Genomic DNA, 23,856 nt, shown 5'->3' on the forward strand with positions numbered 1-23,856 from the left:
CGCTCTCTCTCTCCCTCTCTTCTTCCGCTCTCTCCCTCTCTTCTCCCGCTCTCTCCCTCTCTTCTCCCGTGCTCTCTCTCCCTCTCTTCTCCCGCTCTCTCTCTCTCCCTGTCTTCTCCTGCTCTCTCTCCATCTCTTCTCCCGCTCTCTCTCTCCCTCTCTTCTTCGCTCTCTCTCCCCCTCTCTTCTCCCGCTCTCTCCCCCTCTCTCTCTCTCTTCTCCCGCTCTCTCTCCCTCTCTTCTCCTGCTCTCTCTCCCTCTCTTCTACCGCTCTCTCTCCCTCTCTTCTCCTGCTCTCTCTCTCCCTCTTAGTCTCCCGCTCTCTCTCTCTCCCTCTCTTCTGCTGCTCTCTCTCTCCCTCTCTTCTCCCGCTCTCTCTCTCCCTCTCTTCTCCCGCTCTCTCTCTCCCTCTCTTCTCCCGCTCTCTCTTCTCCCACTTAGTCTCCCGCTCTCTCTCCCTCTCTTCTCCCTCTCTCTCTCCCTCTCTTCTCCCGCTCTCTCTCCCTCTCTTCTCCTGCTCTCTCTCTCCCTCTTAGTCTCCCGCTCTCTCTCTCTCCCTCTCTTCTGCTGCTCTGTCTTTCTCCCTCTCTTCTCCCGCTCTCTCTCTCCCTCTTCCTATCTTCTCCCGCTCTCTCTCTCCCCTTCTCTTCTCCCGCTCTCTCTCCCCCTCTCTTCTCCTGCTCTCTCTCTCTCTCTCCCTCTCTTCTCCTGCTCTCTCTCTCTCTCCCTCTCTTCTCCTGCTCTCTCTCCCTCTCTTCTCCCGCTCTCTCCCTCTCTTCTCCCACTCTCTCTCTCCCTCTTAGTCTCCCGCTCTTCTCCCTCTCTTCTGCTGCTCTCTCTCCCTCTCTTCTGCTGCTCTCTCTCTCTCCCTCTCTTCTCCCGCTCACTCTCTCTCTTCTCCCGGTCTGTCTCTCCCCCATCTACTCCCGCTCTCTCTCTCTCCCCCATCTACTCCCGCTCTCTCTCTCTCCCCCTCTCTTCTCCTGCTCTCTCTCTCTCTCTTCTCCCTCTCTTCTCCCGCTCTTTCTCTCCCTCTCTTCTCCCGCTCTCTCTTCTCCCTCTTAGTCTCCCGCTCTCTCTCTCCCTCTCTTCTGCCGCTCTCTCTCTCTCTCTCCCCCTCTCTTCTCCTGCTCTCTCTCTCCCTCTCTTCTCCCGCTCTCTCTCTCTTCCCCTCTCTTCTCCCGCTCTCTCTCTCCCCCTCTCTTCTCCCGCTCTCTCTCTCTCGCCATCTCTTCTCCCACTCTCTCTCCCTCTCTTCTGCTGCTCTCTCTCTCCCTCTCTTCTGCTGCTCTGTCTTTCTCCCTCTCTCTCCCTCTCTTCTCACGTGCTCTCTCTCCCTCTCCTCCTGCTCTCTCTCTCCCTCTCCCTCTCTTCGCCTGCTCTCTCTCTCCCTCTCTTCTCCCGCTCTCTCTCTCCCTCTCTTCTCCTGCTCTCTCTCCCTCTCTTCTCCCGCTCTCTCTCTCTCCCTCTTAGTCTCCCGCTCTCTCTCTCCCTCTCTTCTGCTGCTCTCTCTCCCTCTCTTCTGCTGCTCTCTCTCCCTCTCTTCTGCTGCTCTATCTCTCCCTCTCTTCTGCTGCTCTCTCTCTCTCCCTCTCTTCTCCCGCTCTCTCGCTCTCCCTCTCTTCTCCCGCTCTCTCTCCCCCTCTCTTCTCCCGCTCTCTCTCCCCCTCTCTTCTCCTGTTCTCTCTCTCTCTCTCCCTTTCTTCACCCGCTCTCTCCCTCTCCCTCTCTTCTGCTCTCTCTCCCTGTCTTCTCCCGCTCTCTCTCCCTCTCTTCTCCCACTCTCGCTCTCTCCCACCTTCTGCTGCTCTGTCTTTCTCCCTCTCTTCTCCCGCTCTCTATCTCCCTCTCCCTCTCTTCTCCCGCTCTCTCTCTCCCTCTCTTCTCCCGCTCTCTCTCTCCCTCTTAGTCTCCCGCTCTCTCTCCCTCTCTTCTGCTGCTCTCTCTCTCCCTCTCTTCTCCCGCGCTCTCTCTCTCCCTCTCTACTCCCGCTCTCTCTCTCTCTCTTCTGCTGCTCTCTCTCTCCCTCTCTTCTCCCGCGCTCTCTCTCTCCCTCTCTTCTTCCGCTCTCTCCCTCTCTTCTCCCGTGCTCTCTCTCCCTCTCTTCTCCCGCTCTCTCTCTCTCCCTGTCTTCTCCTGCTCTCTCTCCATCTCTTCTCCCGCTCTCTCTCTCCCTCTCTTCTTCGCTCTCTCTCCCCCTCTCTTCTCCCGCTCTCTCCCCCTCTCTCTCTCTCTCTTCTCCCGCTCTCTCTCCCTCTCTTCTCCTGCTCTCTCTCCCTCTCTTCTCCCGCTTTCTCTCCCTCTCTTCTCCTGCTCTCTCTCTCCCTCTTAGTCTCCCGCTCTCTCTCTCTCCCTCTCTTCTGCTGCTCTCTCTCTCCCTCTCTTCTCCCGCTCTCTCTCTCCCTCTCTTCTCCCGCTCTCTCTCTCCCTCTCTTCTCCCGCTCTCTCTTCTCCCACTTAGTCTCCCGCTCTCTCTCCCTCTCTTCTCCCGCTCTCTCTCCCTCTCTTCTCCCGCACTCTCTCCCTCTCTTCTCCCACTCTCTCTCTCTCCCTCTCATCTGCTGCTCTGTCTCTCCCTCTCTTCTGCTGCTCTCTCTCTCCCTCTCTTCTCCCGCTCTCTCCCTCTCTTCTCCCGCTCTCTCTCTCCCTCACTTCTCCCGCTCTCTCTCTCCCTCTCTTCTGCTGATCTGTCTTTCTCCCTCTCTTCTCCCGCTCTCTCTCCCTCTCCCTCTCTTCTCCCGCTCTCTCTCCCTCTTAGTCTCCTGCTCTCTCTCTCCCTCTCTTCTGCGTCTCTCTCTCTCCCTCTCTTCTCCCGCGCTCTCTCTCTCCCTCTCTTCTCCTGCTCTCTCTCCCTCTCTTCTCCCGCTCTCTCTCTCCCTCTCTTCTCCCACTCTCTCTCTCTCCCTCTCTTCTGCTGCTCTGTCTTTCTCCCTCTCTTCTCCCGCTCTCTCTCTCCCTCTCCCTCTCTTCTCCCGCTCTCTCTCTCTCCCCTTCTCTTCTCCCGCTCTCTCTCCCCCTCTCTTCTCCTGCTCTCTCTCTCTCTCTCTCCCTCTCTTCTCGCGCTCTCTCTCTCCCTCTCTTCTCCTGCTCTCTCTCCCTCTCTTCTCCCGCTCTCTCCATGTCTTCTCCCGCTCTCTCTCTCCCTCTTAGTCTCCCGCTCTCTCTCCCTCTCTTCTGCTGCTCTCTCTGCCTCTCTTCTGCTGCTCTCTCTCTCTCCCTCTCTTCTCCCGCTCTCTCTCCCTCTCTCTCTCCCTCTCTTCTCCCGCGCTCTCTCTCTCTTCTCCCGCTCTCTCTCTCCCCCATCTTCTCCCGCTCTCTCGCTCTCCCCCTTTCTTCTCCTGCTCTCTCTCTCTCTCTCTTCTCCCTCTCTTCTCCTGCTCTCTCTCCCTCTCTTCTCCCGCTCTCTCTTCTCCCTCTCTTCTCCCGCTCTCTCTCCCTCTCTTCTCCCGTGCTCTCTTCTCCCTCTCTTCTCCCGCTCTCTCTCTCCCTCTCTTCTCCCACTCTCTCTCTCTCTCCCTCTCTTCTGCTGCTCTGTCTTTCTCCCTCTCTTCTCCCGCTCTCTCTCCCTCTCCCTCTCTTCTCCCGCTCTCTCTCTCCCTCTCTTCTCCCGTGCTCTCTCTCCCTCTCTTCTCCCGCTCTTTCTCTCTCTCCCTCTCTTCACCCGCTCTCTCTCTCCCTCTCTTCTCCTGCTCTCTCTCCCTCTCTTCTCCCGCTCTCTCTCCCTCTCTTCTCCCACTCTCTCTCTCTCCCTCTCTTCTGCTGCTCTGTCTTTCTCCCTCTCTTCTCCCGCTCTCTCTCTCCCTCTCCCTCTCTTCTCCCGCTCTCTCTCCCCTTCTCTTCTCCCCCTCTCTTCTCCTGCTCTCTCTCTCTCTCTCCCTCTCTTCTCCCGCTCTCTCTCTCTCTTCTCCTGCTCTCTCTCCCTCTCTCCTCCCGCTCTCTCCCTCTCTTCTCCCGCTCTCTCTCTCCCTCTTAGTCTCCCGCTCTCTCTCCCTCTCTTCTGCTGCTCTCTCTCCCTCTCTTCTGCTGCTCTCTCTCTCCCTCTCTTCTCCCGCTCTCTCTCCCTCTCTTCTCCCGCTCTCTCTCCCTCTCTTCTCCCGCTCTCTCTCTCCCCCATCTTCTCCCGCTCTCTCTCTCCCTCTCTTCTGCTGATCTGTCTTTCTCCCTCTCTTCTCCCGCTCTCTCTCCCTCTCCCTCTCTTCTCCCGCTCTCTCTCCCTCTTAGTCTCCTGCTCTCTCTCTCCCTCTCTTCTGCGTCTCTCTCTCTCCCTCTCTTCTCCCGCGCTCTCTCTCTCCCTCTCTTCTCCTGCTCTCTCTCCCTCTCTTCTCCCGCTCTCTCTCTCCCTCTCTTCTCCCACTCTCTCTCTCTCCCTCTCTTCTGCTGCTCTGTCTTTCTCCCTCTCTTCTCCCGCTCTCTCTCTCCCTCTCCCTCTCTTCTCCCGCTCTCTCTCTCTCCCCTTCTCTTCTCCCGCTCTCTCTCCCCCTCTCTTCTCCTGCTCTCTCTCTCTCTCTCTCCCTCTCTTCTCGCGCTCTCTCTCTCCCTCTCTTCTCCTGCTCTCTCTCCCTCTCTTCTCCCGCTCTCTCTCCCTCTCTTCTCCCGCTCTCTCTCTCCCCCATCTTCTCCCGCTCTCTCTCTCTCCCCCTCTCTTCTCCTGCTCTCTCTCTCTCTCTTCTCCCTCTCTTCTCCTGCTCTCTCTCCCTCTCTTCTCCCGCTCTCTCTCTCACACTCTCTTCTCCCGCTCTCCCTTCTCCCTCTCTTCTCCCGCTCTCTCTCTCTCTTCTCCCGCTCTCTCTCCCCCATCTTCTCCCGCTCTCTCTCTCTCCCCCTCTCTTCTCCTGCTCTCTCTCTCTCTCTTCTCCCTCTCTTCTCCTGCTATCTCTCCCTCTCTTCTCCCGCTCTCTCTCTCCCTCTCTCTTCTCCCTCTTAGTCTCCCGCTCTCTCTCTCCCTCTCTTCTGCTGCTCTCTCTCTCCCTCTCTTCTGCTGCTCTCTCTCTCTCTCTCTCCCCCTCTCTTCTCCTGCTCTCTCTCTCCCTCTCTTCTCCCGCTCTCTCTCTCTCCCCCTCTCTTCTCCCGCTCTCTCTCTCCCCCTCTCTTCTCCCGCTCTCTCTCTCTATCGCCATCTCTTCTCCCACTCTCTCTCCCTCTCTTCTGCTGCTCTGTCTTTCTCCCTCTCTTCTCCCGCTCTCTCTCCCTCTCTTCTGCGGCTCTGTCTCTCCCCCTCTCTTCTCCCGCTCTCTCTCTCCCTCTCATCTCCCGCTCTCTCCCCCTTTCTTCTCCCGCTCTCTTCTCCTGCTCTCTCTCTCTCCCTCTCTTCTCCCACTCTCTCTCCCTCTCTTCTCCTGCTCTCTCTCTCCCTCTCTTCTCCCGCTCTCTCTCTCCCCCTCTCTTCTCCCGCTCTCTCTCTCCCTCTCTTCTCCCGCTCTCTCTCTCCCCCTTTCTTCTCCCGCTCTCTTCTCCTGCTCTCTCTCTCTCTCCCTCTCTTCTCCCACTCTCTCTCCCTCTCTTCTCCTGCTCTCTCTCCCTCTCTTCTCCCGCTCTCTCTCTCCCCCTCTCTTCTCCCGCTCTCTCCGTCTTTTCTCCCGCTCTCTCTCTCTCCCTCTCTTCTCCCACTCTCTCTCCCTCTCTTCTGCTGCTCTCTCTCTCCCTCTCTTCTCCCGCGCTCTCTCTCTCCCTCTCTCCTCCCGCTCTCTCTCCCTCTCTTCTCCCGCTCTCTCTCCCCCTCTCTTCTCCTGCTCTCTCTCTCCCTCTATTCACCCGCTCTCTCTCCCTCTCTTCTGCTCTCTCTCCCTGTCTTCTCCCGCTCTCTCTCTCCCTCTCTTCTCCCGCTCTCTCTCTCCCTCTCTTCTGCTGCTCTCTCTCTCCCTCTCTTCTGCTCTCTCTCCCTGTCTTCTCCCGCTCTCTCCCTCTCTTCTCCCACTCTCTCTCTCCCTCTCTTCTCCCGCTCTCTCTCTCCCTCTCTTCTGCTGCTCTCTCTCTCCCTCTCTTCTGCTCTCTCTCCCTGTCTTCTCCCGCTCTCTCCCTGTCTTCTCCCGCTCTCTCTCCCTCTCTTCTCCCACTCTCTCTCTCCCTCTCTTCTGCTGCTCTGTCTTTTTCCCTCTCTTCTCCCGCTCTCTCTCCCTCTCCCTCTCTTCTCCCGCTCTCTCTCTCTCCCTCTTAGTCTCCCGCTCTCTCTCCCTCTCTTCTGCTGCTCTCCCTCTCCCTCGCTTCTCCCGCGCGTTCTCTCTCCCTCTCTTCTCCCGCTCTCTCTCTCTCCCTCTCTTCTCCCGCTCTCTCTCTCTCCCTCTCTTCTCCCGCTCTCTCTCTCTCCCTCTCTTCTCCAACTCTCTCTCTCTCTCTTCTGCTGCTCTCTCTCTCCCTCTCTTCTCCCACGCTCTCTCTCCCCCTCTCTTCTCCCACTCTCTCTCCCTCTCTTCTCCTGTGCTCTCTCTCCCTCTCTTCTCCCGCTCTTTCTCTCTCTCCCTCTCTTCACCCGCTCTCTCTCTCTCCCTCTCTTCTCCTGCTCTCTCTCCCTCTCTTCTCCCACTCTCTCTCTCTCCCTCTCTTCTGCTGCTCTGTCTTTCTCCCTCTCTTCTCCCGCTCTCTCTCTCCCTCTCCTCTCCCGCTCTCTCTCTCCCCTTCTCTTCTCCCGCTCTCTCTCCCCCTCTCTTCTCCTGCTCTCTCTCTCTCTCCCTCTCTTCTCCCGCTCTCTCTCTCCCCTTCTCTTCTCCCACTCTCTCTCCCCCTCTCTTCTCCTGCTCTCTCTCTCTCCCTCTCTTCTGCTGCTCTGTCTTTCTCCCTCTCTTCTCCCACTCTCTCTCTCCCTCTCCTCTCCCGCTCTCTCTCTCCCTCTCTTCTCCCACTCTCTCTCTCTCCCTCTCTTCTGCTGCTCTGTCTTTCTCCCTCTCTTCTCCCGCTCTCTCTCTCCCTCTCTTCTCCCGCTCTCTCTCTCCCTCTCTCCTCTCGCTCTCTCTCCCTCTCTTCTCCCGCTCTCTCTCCCTCTCTTCTCCCGCTCTCTCTCCCCCTCTCTTCTCCTGCTCTCTCTCTCTCCCTCTCTTCACCCGCTCTCTCTCCCTCTCTTCTGCTCTCTCTCCCTGTCTTCTCCCGCTCTCTCTCTCCCTCTCTTCTCCCGCTCTCTCTCTCCCTCTCTTCTGCTGCTCTCTCTCTCCCTCTCTTCTGCTCTCTCTCCCTGTCTTCTCCCGCTCTCTCTCCCTCTCTTCTCCGACTCTCTCTCTCTCCCTCTCTTCTGCTGCTCTCTCTCTCCCTCTCTTCCGCTCTCTCTCCCTGTCTTCTCCCGCTCTCTCTCCCTCTCTTCTCCCACTCTCTCTCACCCTCTCTTCTGCTGCTCTGTCTTTTTCCCTCTCTTCTCCCGCTCTCTCCCTCTCCCTCTCTTCTCCCGCTCTCTCTCTCCCTCTTAGTCTCCCGCTCTCTCTCCCTCTCCCTCGCTTCTCCCGCGCGTTCTCTCTCCCTCTCTTCTCCCGCTCTCTGTCTCTCCCTCTCTTCTCCCGCTCTCTCTCTCTCCCTCTCTTCTCCCACTCTCTCTCTCTTCTGCTGCTCTCTCTCTCCCTCTCTTCTCCCACGCTCTCTCTCCCTCTCTTCACCCGCTCTCTCTCTCTCCCTCTCTTCTCCTGCTCTCTCTCCCTCTCTTCTCCCACTCTCTCTCTCTCCCTCTCTTCTGCTGCTCTGTCTTTCTCCCTCTCTTCTCCCGCTCTCTCTCTCCCTCTCCTCTCCCGCTCTTCTCTCCCCTTCTCTTCTCCCGCTCTCTCTCCCCCTCTCTTCTCCTGCTCTCTCTCTCTCCCTCTCTTCTCCCGCTCTCTCTCTCCCTCTCTTCTCCCACTCTCTCTCTCTCCCTCTCTTCTGCTGCTCTGTCTTTCTCCCTCTCTTCTCCCGCTCTCTCTCTCCCCCTCTCTTCTCCCGCTCTCTTTCTCCCTCTCTTCTCCCACTCTCTCTCTCTCCCTCTCTTCTGCTGCTCTGTCTTTCTCCCTCTCTTCTCCCGCTCTCTCTCTCCCTCTCTTCTCCCGCTCTCTCTCTCCCCTTCTCTTCTCCCGCTCTCTCTCCCCCTCTCTTCTCCTGCTCTCTCTCTCTCTCTCTCCCTCTCTTCTCCCGCTCTCTCTCTCCCTCTCTTCTCCTGCTCTCTCTCCCTCTCTTCTCCCGCTCTCTCCCTCTCTTCTCCCGCTCTCTCTCCCTCTTAGTCTCCCGCTCTCTCTCCCTCTCTTCTGCTGCTCTCTCTCTCCCTCTCTTCTCCCACTCTCTCTCCCTCTCTTCTCCCGCTCTCTCTCTCTCTTCTCCCGCTCTCTCTCCCCCATCTTCTCCCGCTCTCTCTCTCTCCCCCTCTCTTCTCCTGCTCTCTCTCTCTCTCTTCTCCCTCTCTTCTCCTGATCTCTCTCCCTCTCTTCTCCCGCTCTCTCTCTCCCTCTCTTCTCCCGCTCTCTCTTCTCCCTCTTAGTCTCCCGCTCTCTCTCTCCCTCTCTTCTGCTGCTCTCTCTCTCCCTCTCTTCTGCTGCTCTCTCTCTCTCTCTCCCCCTCTGTTCTCCTGCTCTCTCTCTCCCTCTCTTCTCCCGCTCTCTCTCTCTCCCTCTCTTCTCCCGCTCTCTCTCTCTCCCCCTCTCTTCTCCCGCTCTCTCTCGCTCGCCATCTCTTCTCCCACTCTCTCTCCCTCTCTTCTGCTGCTCTCTCTCCCTCTCTTCTGCTGCTCTGTCTTTCTCCCTCTCTTCTCCCGCTCTCTCTCCCTCTCTTCTGCGGCTCTGTCTCTCCCCCTCTCTTCTCCCGCTCTCTCTCTCCCTCTCATCTCCCGCTCTCTCCCCCTTTCTTCTCCCGCTCTCTTCTCCTGCTCTCTCTCTCTCCCTCTCTTCTCCCACTCTCTCTCCCTCTCTTCTCCTGCTCTCTCTCTCCCTCTCTTCTCCCGCTCTCTCTCTCCCCCTCTCTTCTCCCGCTCTCTCCGTCTCTTCTCCCGCTCTCTCTCTCTCCCTCTCTTCTCCCACTCTCTCTCCCTCTCTTCTGCTGCTCTCTCTCTCCCTCTCTTCTCCCGCTCTCTCTCTCTCCCTCTCTCCTCTCGCTCTCTCTCCCTCTCTTCTCCCGCTCTCTCTCCCTCTCTTCTCCCGCTCTCTCTCCCCCTCTCTTCTCCTGCTCTCTCTCTCTCCCTCTCTTCACCCGCTCTCTCTCCCTCTCTTCTGCTCTCTCTCCCTGTCTTCTCCCGCTCTCTCTCTCCCTCTCTTCTCCCGCTCTCTCTCTCCCTCTCTTCTGCTGCTCTCTCTCTCCCTCTCTTCTGCTCTCTCTCCCTGTCTTCTCCCGCTCTCTCTCCCTCTCTTCTCCCACTCTCTCTCTCTCCCTCTCTTCTCCCGCTCTCTCTCTTCCTCTCTTCTGCTGCTCTCTCTCTCCCTCTCTTCCGCTCTCTCTCCCTGTCTTCTCCCGCTCTCTCTCCCTCTCTTCTCCCACTCTCTCTCTCTCCCTCTCTTCTGCTGCTCTGTCTTTTTCCCTCTCTTCTCCCGCTCTCTCTCCCTCTCTTCTCCCGCTCTCTCTCTCCCTCTTAGTCTCCCGCTCTCTCTCCCTCTCTTCTGCTGCTCTCCCTCTCCCTCGCTTCTCCCGCGCGTTCTCTCTCCCTCTCTTCTCCCGCTCTCTCTCTCTCCCTCTCTTCTCCCGCTCTCTCTCTCTCCCTCTCTTCTCCCGCTCTCTCTCTCTCCCTCTCTTCTCCCGCTCTCTCTCTCTCTTCTGCTGCTCTCTCTCTCCCTCTCTTCTCCCACGCTCTCTCTCCCCCTCTTCTCCTGTGCTCTCTCTCCCTCTCTTTTCCCGCTCTTTCTCTCTCTCCCTCTCTTCACCCGCTCTCTCTCTCTCCCTCTCTTCTCCTGCTCTCTCTCCCTCTCTTCTCCCACTCTCTCTCTCCCTCTCTTCTGCTGCTCTGTCTTTCTCCCTCTCTTCTCCCGCTCTCTCTCTCCCTCTCCTCTCCCGCTCTCTCTCTCCCCTTCTCTTCTCCCGCTCTCTCTCCCCCTCTCTTCTCCTGCTCTCTCTCTCTCTCTCTCCCTTTCTTCTCCCGCTCTCTCTCTCCCTCTCTTCTCCTGCTCTCTCTCCCTCTTCTCCCGCTCTCTCTCTCTCCCTCTTAGTCTCCCGCTCTCTCTCTCTCTCTTCTGCTGCTCTCTCTCCCTCTCTTCTGCTGCTCTCTCTCTCTCCCTCTCTTCTCCCGCTCTCTCTCCCTCTCTTCTCCCGCTCTCTCTCTCTCTTCTCCCGCTCTCTCTCTCCCCCATCTTCTCCCGCTCTCTCTCTCTCCCCCTCTCTTCTCCTGCTCTCTCTCTCTCTTCTCCCTCTCTTCTCCTGCTCTCTCTCCCTCTTTTCTCCCGCTCTCTCTTCTCCCTCTTAGTCTCCCGCTCTCTCTCTCCCTCTCTTCTGCTGCTCTCTCTCGCCCCCTCTCTTCTCCCGCTCTCTCTCTCCCTCTCTTCTCCCGCTCTCTCTCTCTCGCCATCTCTTCTCCCACTCTCTCTCCCTCTCTTCTGCCGCTCTCTCTCTCCCTCTCTTCTCCCGCTCTCTCTCTCCCCCTTTCTTCTCCCGCTCTCTTCTCCTGCTCTCTCTCTCTCCCTCTCTTCTCCCACTCTCTCTCCCTCTCTTCTCCTGCTCTCTCTCCCCCTCTCTTCTCCCGCTCTCTCCGTCTTTTCTCCCGCTCTCTCTCTCTCCCTCTCTTCTCCCCCTCTCTCTCCCTCTCTTCTCCTGCTCTCTCCCCCTCTCTTCTCCCACTCTCTCGGTCTTTTCTCCCGCTCTCTCTCTCTCCCTCTCTTCTCCCGCTCTCTCTCTCCCTCTCTTCTCCCGCTCTCTCTCCCCCTCTCTCTCTCCCCCTCTCTCTCCCTCTCTTCTGCTGCTCTCTCTTCTTCCCTCTCTTCTGCTTTTAATCGTAACCCAAACGGTTTCCTTTCTGCTGCCCTTTCCTTATCTCTCGCCTCTAACCCAAGCTGCTTCAGTTGTAATCAGATTTTTGCCACGTCTATAGATTCTGATGGTTTCTGCAGCAAGTGTAAATGCTGAGCTACTGCTGTAATGATCTCCCCTTCCCTCACAGAAGCAGGCAGCTCCGATCCCAGCTTCATTCTTGCAGCTTGGTCTTATTCACTTTTTGCAAACCTTCCAAAGTCACCGTGTCCACTTCCAGAAAACTCTTGGTGACTGAAAGAACCGTGACTATCCCAAGCTTTGTCTCCCCAACCAAACCAACACCCGAAATAAAGACCCTCGCACCTGCCACTCGCTGTATAAAATCCTGCAATCTGTTCTGGACTAGGCCAGACCACTCAAAACATTGTTGAGCAGGCAACCCAGACCATAACTTTGCGATTGGTTTCGGTAAGTGTACAGTGAGAATTACCCGGAGTACGGTGGCTAGGTTGACTACTAGGGTTTAAAACAGACAAAACTTTATTCACAAAATTACACAATGAAACACACAGAATGGAATAAAGAACTTCTGCAGAACTTAGTCTATCCAACTAGACTTAATTGTGCTGTTCACAACAGTCCCAATAAGCAGACCCCCTTAAAAAAACAGTATGGCATGGTGGCTCAGTGGTTAGCACTACTGCCCCACAGCACCAGGGTCCCAGGTTTGATTCCCCCCACGCGTGGAGTTTGCACGTTCTCCCCGTGTCTGCGTGGGTTTCCTCCGGGTGCTCCGGTTTCCTCCCACAATCCAAAGATGTGCGGGTCAGGTGAATTGGTCATGCTAAATTGTCCATAGCGATGGGTGCATTAGTCAGAGGGAAATGGGTCTGGGTGGGTTACTCTTCGGAGAGTCGGTGTGGACTGGTTGGGCCAATGGGCCTGTTTCCACACTGTAGGGAATCTAATCTCTCAAAAGGAACAGATGCTTACAGGTTGAAGTTAGAAGGGCAGAAAGAGAGAGTTTCCACACAGCTTACTTCTAAAACATGACCACTTTGACCTGAATTCTCTTCTGTTTACATGTAAACAAGAATGCCTCTCAATACCCTTCAATCTCTGTACCAAACCAGTCTAAGAGGCACCAGGAGATGTTTACGACCCAGTATCCTTGAAAAAAGAACGGATTTTGGAAAACTGGACCAACTTTGTGACAATCTCAGATTACAACGGGATCTGGACCAGATGGGCCGATGGGTTGAGGAGTGGCAGATAGAGTTTAATTTAGATAAATGTGAGGTGCTGCATTTTGGGAAAGCAAATCTTAGCAGGACTTATACACTTAATGGTAAGGTCCTGGGGTAGGATAGTGAAGGCGGCGTTTGGTATGCTTTCCTTTATTGGTCAGAGTATTGAGTACAGGAGTTGGGAGGTCATGTTGTGGCTGTACAGGACATTGGTTAGCCCACTGTTGGAATATTGCGTGCAATTCTGGTCTCCTTCCTATCGGAAAGATGTTGTGAAACTTGAAAGGGTTCAGAAAAGATTTACAAGGATGTTTCCAGGGTTGGAGGATCTGAGCTACAGGGAGAGGCTGAACAGGCTGGGGCTGTTTTTTCTGGAGCATCAGAGGCTGAGGGGTGACCTTATAGAGGTTTACAAAATTATGAGGGGCATGGATAGGATAAATAGACAAAGTCTTTTCCCTGGGGTCGGGGAGTCCAGAACTAGAGGGCATAGGCTTAGGGTGAGAGGGGAAAGATATAAAAGAGACCTAAGGGGCAACATTTTCACGCAGAAGGTGGTACGTGTATGGAATGAGCTGCCAGAGGATGTGGTGGAGGCTGGTACAATTGCAACATTTAAGAGGCATTTGGATGGGTATATGAATAGGAAGGGTTTGGAGGGATATGGGCCGGGTGCTGGCAGGTGGGACTAGATTGGGTTGGGGATATCTGGGTCAGCATGGATGGGTTGGACCGAAGGCTCTGTGTCAGTGCTGTACGTCTCTCTGACTCTCTGTACCTTTGGTCCCAGTCACCATCACTGTTGTTGCTTTTGTGTTCCCGACTTATCCACTGCACTCAGATTCAAACAGTCCTGGGTCCCCAGAGGAACAACCAATCACAGATCTGACATTAATAACTGATCGAGCACTTATTGTCACTTATGGAGGAGAGTCCCAGCCCAAAACCAAACAGTATCGACAATGATACAATAAAATAGGGGCGGCACGGTGGCTCAGTGGTTAGCACTGCTGCCTCACAGCACCAGGGTCCCGGGTTCAATTCCCCCCTCGGGCGATTGTCTGTGTGGAGTTTGTGCATCCTCCCCGTGTCTGCGTGGGTTTCCTCCAGGCGCTCCGGGTTCCTCCCACACTCCAAACATGTGCAGGTCAGGCGAATTGGCCATGCTAAAATAATCCATAGTGTTAGGTAGATTAGTCAGGGGTAAATGTATGGGAATGGGTGGATTGCTGTTCAGAGGGTCGGTGCAGAGTTGTTGGGCCGAGGGGCCTGTCTCCATACTGTAGGGAATCTCATCAAAACAAGGAACTGCGGATGATGGAAATCTGAAACTAAAAACAGAAACTCCTGGGGAAACTTACACAGGCCTCGCAACATCTATGGGGATAGAAACAAGAGTTGAGTCTTCTGAACATTGAAGAAGGGTCACTCGACCTGAAACATTAACTCTGCTTTCTCCCCACAGACACTGCCAGACCTGCTGAGTTTCAACAAGAGCTCGGTATTTCTTTCCTAAAGTACAGAGTCCAGAGCCGTTCAGTGACCTAGGGAGTGGTCCGACTGGGATGTTGAATCACAGATGCATGACTTTAGCTTTCCTTGTTTCATTGCTTCTACAAAAGGCCAGCATTTGCCTTATCCCTGCAGTGTGGGAGGTTGACAGGAGACCTTACAGATGTTTATAAAATCACGGGGGGCATGGATACTGTGAATAGCCAAGGTCTTTTCCCTGGGCTGGGGGAGTTCAGAACTAGGGGGTCATAGGTTTGAGGTGAGAGGAAAAAGTTTTATAGAGTGTGGGCAACGGTTTTATACAGAGTGATCCATGTGTGGGAGTGAACCTCCAGAGGAAGTGGTGGATGCAGGTACAGTTACAACGTTTTAAAGACATTTGGATAAGCTGATGAATAGGAATTGTTCGGAGGGACATGGTTCAGGAGCAGGCAGGTGGGACTAGTTTAGTTTGGGTCTGATTCCATGCAGTATGACTTGGGAGTATTTTCTGTGCCTTTCTAATGATCGGTGTACAGAACAACCCCTCAATTATCCGAACGAGACGTGTGGGGAGTATTTTGTTTGGATAACTAATTGTTTGGACAATGCATAATGTTTTTACAGGACCTTGAGATCCTGTTCAGATAATCTGAAGTTCGGATAAGTGACGTTTGGATAGCCTAAGTTATCCCCCGAGCACCTTTAAGCTTCCACTGCTTTGACCTCTTCTTCATTTACAAAGCACCCTGTCCAATCCCTTGGAGGTCCAAAGTGGAAAACCACCGTTTATCTCCATCAAATACCTTCTCCCACGGTTTTGTCCCATTCACTTTTTTTTATAAATTGTGTTCGGGGATGGGGTCCAGCATTTACTGCCTGTCCCTAACTGTCCGTGAGAAGGTGCCAGTGAGCTGTCTTCTTCAATTGCCGCAGTCTCATGCGGCGAGGTAGACCTACGAGGGAGGGAGTTTCAGGATTTTGACCCAGCGGCACTGAAGAAACGGGGCGATATATGTCCAAGCATGGATGGGAAGTGTCTCGGCTTAGGGTAAGGCAGTGCTGTTGCCAATATCTTCTGCCCTTGTCCTTCTAGATGGTAAAACTCCTGGATTTGGAAAGTACTGTCTGAGGAGCCTTAGTGAATCTTTCCAGTATTTCTTATAAATGGTACAAATGGCTACTACTGAAGTGCTGGGGAGTCGCTACAGCATTTCCAGCCTCTCACCTCCTCTTGTAGCCACTGTATTGATATGGCTGGAACCAGTTCAGTGTCCAGTCAATGGTACCACCACTCCCCCAGGCGGTGGATTCAGTGATGGTAATACCATGGAGCATCAGGGAGCAAAGGTTGGATTCTCTCTTGTTGGAGGTGGTTATTATCTCGTGTTTGTTGAGGAGAATGTTAATGGCGATTTGTCAGCCCAAGCCAAGATATTGTCCAGATCGTGCTGCCTCAGGAGAAATTACTTCTCTCAAAGCTTGGTCAATCTGTGGAATTCACCAACTTTCCGAGTTGAGTGGATGCCAGGTCATTAAGTAAATTTAAGGAGGAGATAGAGAGATTTCCCATTTGAACCAGCTTTATGGAGAGTTGGCAAGGAAATAGGGTTGAGGCCATGATTGTATTAAATGGTGGAGTCGGCTCAAGGTGCTGAATATCCTATTCCTGTTCCTCGGTCTTATGTTTCTTATGTTCATTGGGACATGAACTGCTTCAGATCTGTGCAGAGGTGAATAATGCTGAACTTACTTGTGATGGTGGGAAGGTCATTGATGAAGCATAGTTGGGAAGGGGACACTACCTGGAGGGCTCTTACAGCACAGGGGTACCTTGGAGCCAGGAGACCTGCGATTGAATTCCACCTGTTGTAATGTCTCTGGACAAGTGGACGAGAAAACATTAAAGCTGAGGAATTCCCGCAGCGATGATGGAACTCCAAAAAAACATAAGCATCTTCCTTTGTGTTACGTACGACACAAGCCAGCACAGACTCCTCCTGACTGTCACTGACACCAGTTTTGCTGCAGCTCCTTGATCCACACTTAACCTCTCGTGACTGTATTACTGATCACCACTGTCTACTCTTGTGCTGACTGTAGTCTCAATTACCATGCCAAAATAGATTGTCATGATTTGGATATGCCGGTGTTGGACTGGGGTGTACAAAGTTAAAAATCACACAACACCAGGTTATAGTCCAACGGGTTTAATTGGAAGCACTAACTTTCAGAGCGCTGCTCCTTCATCAGGTGGTTGTGGAGGACACAATTGTAAGACACAGAATTTATAGCAAAAATTTACAGTCTGATGTTACTGAAATTATACATTGAAAAATACCTCGATTGTTTGTTGAGTCTTTCATCTGTTCGAATGACCCTGATAGTTTCACTTCTTTCATGTGTAAATCACAAAACTTTTTTTTAAAAGTTACATTCTCAGGTTAACTCTAACAATTGGTGTCCGCCCAGATAAGATGTTGAAGGTGATAGCCCCCTGTGTTCCCTGTCTGTGCCATAACGTTTAGACTGATTCTAATCTAAAAGGTGAGTTAACAGAGCCTTACATGAATGCATGCAGTTTTTGAGCAAAGTACAGTGTAACTCTGCAAGTACAAATTCACCCCACAAACATATAGGTATATGTGTGCATATGGGTGTGTGTGTCTGTCTGTCTGGGGTGAGGGGTTGTGAGTGTGAGAGTGTATATGTGTGTGTTTGTGAGTGTAAAGTGACTAAGTCTGTGAGAGGAGGCACGTGTGAGTGTGGGAGTGTGTGTGTCTGTAGGGGGGTGTGTGTGTGGGATGGGGGGGATGTTAGTGTCTGTGAGAGAGAGTGTATACGTGTGTGTGTGAATGTAAAGTGGTCTAAGTCTGTGAGAGGATGCATGTGTGTGTGTGTGTGTGTATAGTGCAATGGTGGTCACCTGTAATGTGACATGAACCCAAGGTCCCGGTTGAGGCCCTCCCTATGGGTTTGGAACTTAGCTATCATACTTAGCTAACAAAATATACTGTAATGGTGCTGCATGAGTTGAAGCATCTTTTAACTTGCAGCAACTCCTTCTGCCCACCAACATTCGCTTTCTGTTGATGCTGAACATGAACTGGCTACACACTGTCTCACTCACCTCATAAACTCTCCCAGCAACAACTCCACCTCTGGATGGTTCCTCAAATAATATTCATTGGCTATTCGAGTGTTTATCTACAAGTATAAAACAAACACAAACTGATGTAGTAACTGTGAACCGTGTCATGGAAGTCATTCTCAAACATTAGTCACAGAGAGAAACTGCCTCGACCCTCCATTCCTGCTCAGGCGGGGTCATTAACAGAATCACACCGCAGGTTACAATAGAGCTTCTACCAGTCTTGGCTTACAAAGCCGTCAGCCGAAGCCCAGTGCCTCTGAATCAGGAGATTCTTAATATCCAAATCACATTCTGGAGACATGAACACACACCAGGCTGACACACTAGGTGTCAGCATTCAGCTTTGTGAAAGCTTTACTTTGTATCTATCCCTGTCCTGGGAGTGTGTGAAGGGGGACAGTGTAGAGGGAGCTTTACTCTGTATCTAACCCCGTGCTGTCCCTGTCCTGGGAGTGTGTGAAGGGGGACAGTGTAGAGGGAGCTTTACTCTGTATCTAACCCCGTGCTGTCCCTGTCCTGGGAGTGTGTGAAGGGGGACAGTGTAGAGGGAGCTTTACTCTGTATCTAACCCCGTGCTGTCCCTGCCCTGGAGTGTTTGATGGGGGGACAGTGTAGAGGGGGCTTTACTCTGTATCTAACCCCATGCTGTCCCTGTCCTGGGAATGTTTGATGGGGAAAAGGGTCAAGGAAGCTTTACACTGCATATAACCTCATGCTGACCCTGTACTGGGAGCGTTTGATGGGGCTGTCAATGTAGAGAGAGCTTTACTCTGTACCTGTCCCTGTCCTGGGAGCATTTGATGGGGGGGGGGGGGGCACTGTAGAGGGAGCTTTACTCTGTATCTAACCCATGCTGTCCCTGTCCCTGGGAGTGTTTGATGGGAGACAGTGTAGAGGGAACTTTACTCTGTATCTAACCCTGTGCTGTCCCTGTCCCTGGGAGTGTTTGATAGGGGGACAGTGTAGAGGTAGCTTTACTCTGTATCTAACCCTGTGCTGTCTCTGTCCCTGGGAGTGTCTCATGGGGGGTACAGTGTAGGGGGAGCTTTACTCTGTATCGAACCCTGTGCTGTCCCTGTTCCTGGGAGTGTTTGATAGGAGGACAGTGTAGAGGGAGCTTTACTCTGTATCTAATCCTGTGCTGTCCCTGTCCTGGGCAGGTGTGATGGGGAAAAGTGTAGAGAGAGCTTTACTCTGTATCTAACCCTGTGCTGTCCGTGTCCTGGGAGTGTTTGATGGGGGGACAGTGTAGAGGGACCTTTACTCTGTATCTAACCCCGTGCTGTCCCTGTCCCTGGGAGTGTTTGATGGGGGGACAGTGTAGAGGGAGCTTTACTCTGTATCTAACCCTGTGCTGTCCCTGTCCCTGGGAGTGTTTGATGGGGGGGACAGTGTAGAGGTAGCTTTACCCTGTATCTAACCCCGTGCTGTCCCTGTCCTGGGAATGTTTGATAGGGGGACAGTGTAGAGGGAGCTTTACTCTGTATCTAACCCCGTGCTGTCCCTGTCCCTGGGAGTGTTTGATAGGGGGACAGTATAGAGGAAGCTTTACTCTGTATCTAACCCTGTGCTGTCCCTGTCCAGAGTGTTTATGGGGGAAGGGGGGTCAGTGTCAGAGGGAATTTTACTCTGTATAAAACCCTATCCTGCCCTGGGAGTCTTTGATGGGGATAGTGTAGGGAAAGCGTTACATCTGTTTAAAATAGTATTGAGAGCTTTTCCCTGTGTCTGACTCTGCTGGGTACCCTTCTTTCAGCAAGGGGAAGTTTAAAACAACTGAATTAATTATTACATTTCCCTTTGGGGGGAAGACTCCCCACTTGCCCAAATGTGTGCAGCTTCAACCACAATGAAGATATTTGACACTATCCAAGACAAAGCAGCCCATTTGCTGTACTCAGCAACCTTTCCACCAGCTTCATGCAATAATCCAACCTGGCGGCTCAGACAGCATGTTCCCAAACTCAACCTCTATCATTTATAAGGACAAGGGCAGCAGATGTGTGGATACGCGTGCCTCTGAGCCACTCAGCATCCTAACGAGGGCAGAAAATGGCCATTCCTTCACTGTCACTGGGTCAACACTATAGGAACCCCATCCCTGGCAGCACTAGTGACAACACGTGAATATATATACATATATATATAGCTGTCAAGAGAGCAGTTTAACACCACTTTGGAGTACAATGTTGGTAAATGGGCGGTCATCCAGCTTGGTAGGAATAACAGCAAAATAGACTATTATTTACATGGTGAAAAATTGCAATGCAGAGAGACACAGGTGTCCTTGTGCATGAATCACAAGACGTTGGTTTGCAGATGCAGCAGGTAATTAAGAAAGCAAATGGGATATTGTCCTTCATTGCAAGAGGGATGGAGTTTAAAAGTAGGGAGGTTATGCTACAGCAGTACAGGGTGCTGGGTGAGTACTGTGTATAATTTTGGTCTCCTTATTTGAGAAAGGATGTACTGGGCCCTAGAGGGGTGCAGGGGAGGTTCACTAGGTTGATTCCCGAGTTGATAGGGTTGCCTTGTGAGGAGAGATCCAGGGACTATACTCACTGGAATTTATAAGAATGGACAGCGGTGGGGAATGGGGGAGGGTCTTACATAAAATGATGGCATAGCCTCAAAATAAGATTTGGGACTGAGTTGAGGAGGAACTTCTTCACCCAAAGGATTGGGAATCTGTGGAATTCCCTACCCAGTTGAGACTACCTCGTTGAATGTTTTTAAGGGAAAGGTAGTTTTCTGAACAGTAAAGGGATTAAGGGATGTGGTGAGCGGGCGGGTAAGTGGAGCTGAGCCCACAAACAGATCAGCCATGATCTTATTGAACGTCGGAGCAGGCTCGACGGCCTCTTACATCTCATCGTCTTTCCAAGAGGCCATGGCGATGGGCGGAAAATGCTGGCCCATCCCTCTTGCAATGAAGGACAAGATCCCAATTGCTTTCTTAATTACCTGCTGCACCTGCAAACCAACTTCTTAGCGATTCATGCACAAGGACGCCGGCGTCCCTCTGCACTGCAATTTTTCGCCGTGTAAACAGCAGTCCATTTTGCTGCCACTCCTACCAAGTTGGACGACCGCCCGTCTGCCAGCATTGTACTCCAAAGTGGTGTTAAACTGCCCTCTTGACACGGGAGGGAATAACCAGATTTCCAGGGACATGGAATGGTTGGGTTGCACTAAGTGGAGACAATGGACAGTCACTGGAGTTTGGAAAAGTTAAGAGGTGACTTAATTGAAATGTACAGCGCCATGATGGGTTTGGCAGGGAAAAGCTATTCACACAGAGAGGACCATGAGTCTTTGGCGATGGAAGCAGAAGCTGTTGGACTATAACCTGGTGTTGAGTGAATTTTAACCTTGTCCAACACCACATGGGGACAGCAGAGTGGGGCAAGGTACCTGTCCCTTTAAATGAGGAAATCCCGCCTCTTGCGTTTCTATTGGATGTCCACGCTGTTGGCGCCGCCCCCTTTCAAAGCCCCCGGCGGTGACCGGCCGGCCGCGGTGCCACTCCAGTGCGACGTGCGCTCTGATTGGTCGGCACCCCTGTCGCTCACGCCGGCCTCGCGCTCCGACTCTGATTGGCCGGTCCCACCCCCCCCCTCCTCCAACCGCCGTCGCCATGGTGATGGCACAGCCATCCGTTCGTGAGCCCTATTCCCCCCCCCAGCACCGCCTATTCCGGCCGCCACGCCGAAGTATCAACCTTGAACTGATAGAGCCGCTGCTGCTGGTCGTTATTGAGCGCACCCAGATCGTACGCTTCGGTCCCGTAAGGAGGAGGGAGGCGGGAGCGGGGATCCGCCATCTTCCTTGCCCTGGGACGGCGGAGACGACGCAGGCGCAGTGTCGGCACGGTGTCCGGCCGCGGCGCAGGCGCAATGTCGGTGTCGCCGTTCGGGCGGCGCTGGCGCATGCGCAGGAGCCGGTGGCGGTCGCGTGCAGGAACGGCAGGAACCAATGGGCTGGCCGTACCCGGGTCCCACGTGACCCCGTGTTTACCGTCACCATGGAAACTAGGTAACAACAACAACAACGACTGCAGAGTCTCGGTGAGAGAGGGGCAGGAAAAGTGATGTGTCAGGCAACAGCCCTTCATCAGGAAGACAGGCAGAGAGCCTGCAGGGGGGAGAGATAAATGACAGGGGGGGGGGTGGCATAGAGTACAGGGGGTGGGGATGATAGGTCAGGGAGGAGGGTGGGGGGGAGATAGCAAAGAGTACAATGGGTGGGGGTGGGGATGGAGGTGATAGGTCAGGGAGGAGGGTGGGGGAAGGTAGCATAGAGTACAATGGGTGAGTGGGGGTGGGGATGGGGGTGGGGGTCACAGGTTAGGGAGGAGGGTGGGGGAAGGTAGCATAGAGTACAATGGGTGAGTGGGGGTGGGGGTGGAGGTGATAGGTCAGGGAGGAGGGTGGGGGGAGAGATAAAGGTGGGGCTGGGGGAAAGGTAGCTGAGAGTGCAATAGGTGGATGGAGGTGGGGTTAAAGGTGATAGTTCAGAGAGCAGGGTGGATTGGATAGGTGGGTGGGGCAGGTCATGAGGGTGGTTCTGAGCTGGAAGGTTGGAACTGGGCTAAGGTGGAGGGGAGGGGAAATGAGGAAAGTGGTGAAGTCCGCATTGATGCGCTGGGGTTGAGGGCTCCTGAGGTGGAAGATAACGCACCTCCAGACGTTAGTATGGGAAATAAAGAACATGAAAGCATGGGAAGGGTTACAGCATGAAGACCACTGGCAATCTATGGTCTGTGGAAGGCAGGATGGGATAACCATCGTGGAACATTCTTACACTAATTAGCAGACTAAGGTTAAGGCTGAAAGGTCACTGTGGCGAGATGAGATAACACAAGTAATAAACCAAGTTTGTCTGTTCAGTGTTATTATTGACAGGATTGGGACAATAAATATTTGGGACGTGACATTAAAATAGCTAATTAATAGTTAGTAGAGTCAGGAGACTATTGTAACAGATGGAATAGCTAAATATCTATCATGACAGGTTAGTCTGGAATAGAAGATCACTGTAGCACAGTTAGCAATAAATATCTAACTGTGATATTAGAATAATATTAGGTAGAATGTACAACTAAAGAGATAATGGGAACTAACATCTCTGGGGTTTTTGTGTGAGAGACACAAGGTGCACGAATTTTTAGCATCCCTGGTTTATTGTGTAGCTCGAGTGAGGTACTTTGATTAATATAGTTGGACATGCTGATAAGCTAACAGGAACATGATAAAATAAAAATCCACAGACCCTGAGGTTTGTGGGCATTCGAGAATCTGCTTTCTCAGTGTCACGGTGTTTTGTTTGCAAATAAAAGACCTGCCTCTTGAAGAACTCTCTGCGTCTCCTGGTGGTTCTCTATATTTTCTCCACAACATTGGGTGGTGAGGGAGTGGCGACGGAGGAGGTCCAGGACCTACATGTCCTCGGCAGAGTGGGAGGGGGAGGTGAAATGTTCGGCTCGGGGTGGTGGGGTTGATTGGTGCGGGTGTCCCGGAGATGTTGTCTAAAGCGCTCTGCGAGAAGCTGTCCAGTCTCCCCAGCATCTGCAGACCTCACTGTCTCCCACTGTAAGCAGAGCACATGCTGCACTCTGTAATTCCTTGACCGGTCTGTGTTTGGTTAACGGTTGATCACAATCAAACTTAGAATATTTTCATCGTTCCTTCACTATCCGGACCTTTACCTAGTCTCTGATTAGACACCGTGATTGGCCGTTCTGTGCAGAGCAAGATGCCACACACTGTAACACCTCCCCATCTCGGTAAAAACCAGGGTTTGTTTGGTTGGGAGCTCTTGGATTTTTCAAGTTGCTCCTTCACCACTCCGTACCCTCCCAGTGTCCCGTTTCATGCCACCACAATGGACTCTCAATTGGTCATTTGTACAGAGCAAGATCCAACACGCACCAAAATCACCGCAACCCCTCCTGCCTCTGTAAAGAATGGGGTGTGTTTGGTTGAGAACTCGTGACAATTTAAATTGCAACGGTTTGTAGGGCCCATGCCATTCAAACCCCTCCTGGGTCTGACAAACCTGGTTGGCCAAGTGATTGTTTGATTATTATCACACATATCGAGATGCAGTGAAGAGTGTTGTTTCGTGTGTTATACAGGCAGACTGTACCATATAAAGTGTATCAGGATAGCAGGACAGAGTGTAGCATACAGTGTTACAGTAACAGAGAAGGTGCAGAGATCAGAATTAACATTTGAGAGACCTGTTCATAAATCTCAACAGCAGGGAAGAAATCGCTCTTCAATCTATTCATAGGTATATTCAAACTTGTATATCTTCTGCCTGACAAGAGGGTTGAAGACTGTATAACCAGGGTACGAGGAATCTTTGATGATGTTGCTTTCCAGAGGCAGGACACATGGAGTCAGTGCAATGCTGGTTTGTGTGATGGCCTGGGCTCTGTAGTTTCTTGCGGCCCAGGGAAGTGCAGTTACCAGACTATGCTGTCATGCATCCAGATAGGATGCTTTCCAAGGTGCATCTATAAAAACCGGTAAGGGTAGCAGCCATTTTGTGCAAAGCAAGATCTCACATGGCGTTTGCACTGTAGGGGGACCCACGTGAACCCCTAACACACACCCTTGCTCCATGTTATATCTGTCTCCTACCCGAACAGTGACCCGACCAATGTCATGGTGTCACGGTGAATTGTTCCCTGAATATTGATCCACACTGTGTCACGGTGAATTGATTCCTGAATATTGTTCCTCGCTGTGTCACGGTGAATTGATTCCTGAATATTGATCCTCGCTGTGTCACGGTGAATTGATTCCGGAATATTGATCCTCGCTGTGTCACGGTGAATTGATTCCTGAATATTGATCCTGGCCGTGTCACGGTGAATTGATTCCGGAATATTGATCCTCGCTGTGTCACGGTGAATTGATTCCTGAATATTGATCCTCGCTGTGTCACGGTGAATTGATTCCTGATTATTGATCCTCGCTGTGTCACGGTGATTTGATTCCTGATTATTGATCCTGGCTGTGTCACGGTGAATTGATTCCTGAATATTGATCCTGGCTGTGTCACGGTGAATTGATTCCTGAATATTGATCCTTGCTGCGCCACGGTGATTTGATTCCTGAATACTGATCC

General features: G+C 52.7%; 1 protein-coding gene across 1 annotated transcript in view; it reads right to left on the reverse strand.

Moving 5' to 3' along the window:
- The window catches only part of riiad1 (regulatory subunit of type II PKA R-subunit domain containing 1), a 71,212-nt gene extending 50,620 nt beyond the window's left edge, over positions 1-20,592 (reverse strand). The window contains exons 1-2 of the mRNA XM_087985053.1: positions 20,441-20,592; positions 16,696-16,772 (exon numbers count right to left, since the gene is read on the reverse strand). Coding sequence (XP_087841179.1) covers positions 16,696-16,772; positions 20,441-20,542 — 179 coding nt within the window. The 5' untranslated portion in view covers positions 20,543-20,592. The remainder of the gene's footprint in view (positions 1-16,695; positions 16,773-20,440) is intronic.
- Positions 20,593-23,856: the final 3,264 nt, after the last annotated feature.

The sequence above is a fragment of the Chiloscyllium plagiosum genome, unplaced genomic scaffold (assembly GCF_037043375.1).
Source record: "Chiloscyllium plagiosum isolate Xiang-an unplaced genomic scaffold, Cpla_swu_hap1 HiC_scaffold_50, whole genome shotgun sequence".
Taxonomy (NCBI): domain Eukaryota; kingdom Metazoa; phylum Chordata; class Chondrichthyes; order Orectolobiformes; family Hemiscylliidae; genus Chiloscyllium; species Chiloscyllium plagiosum.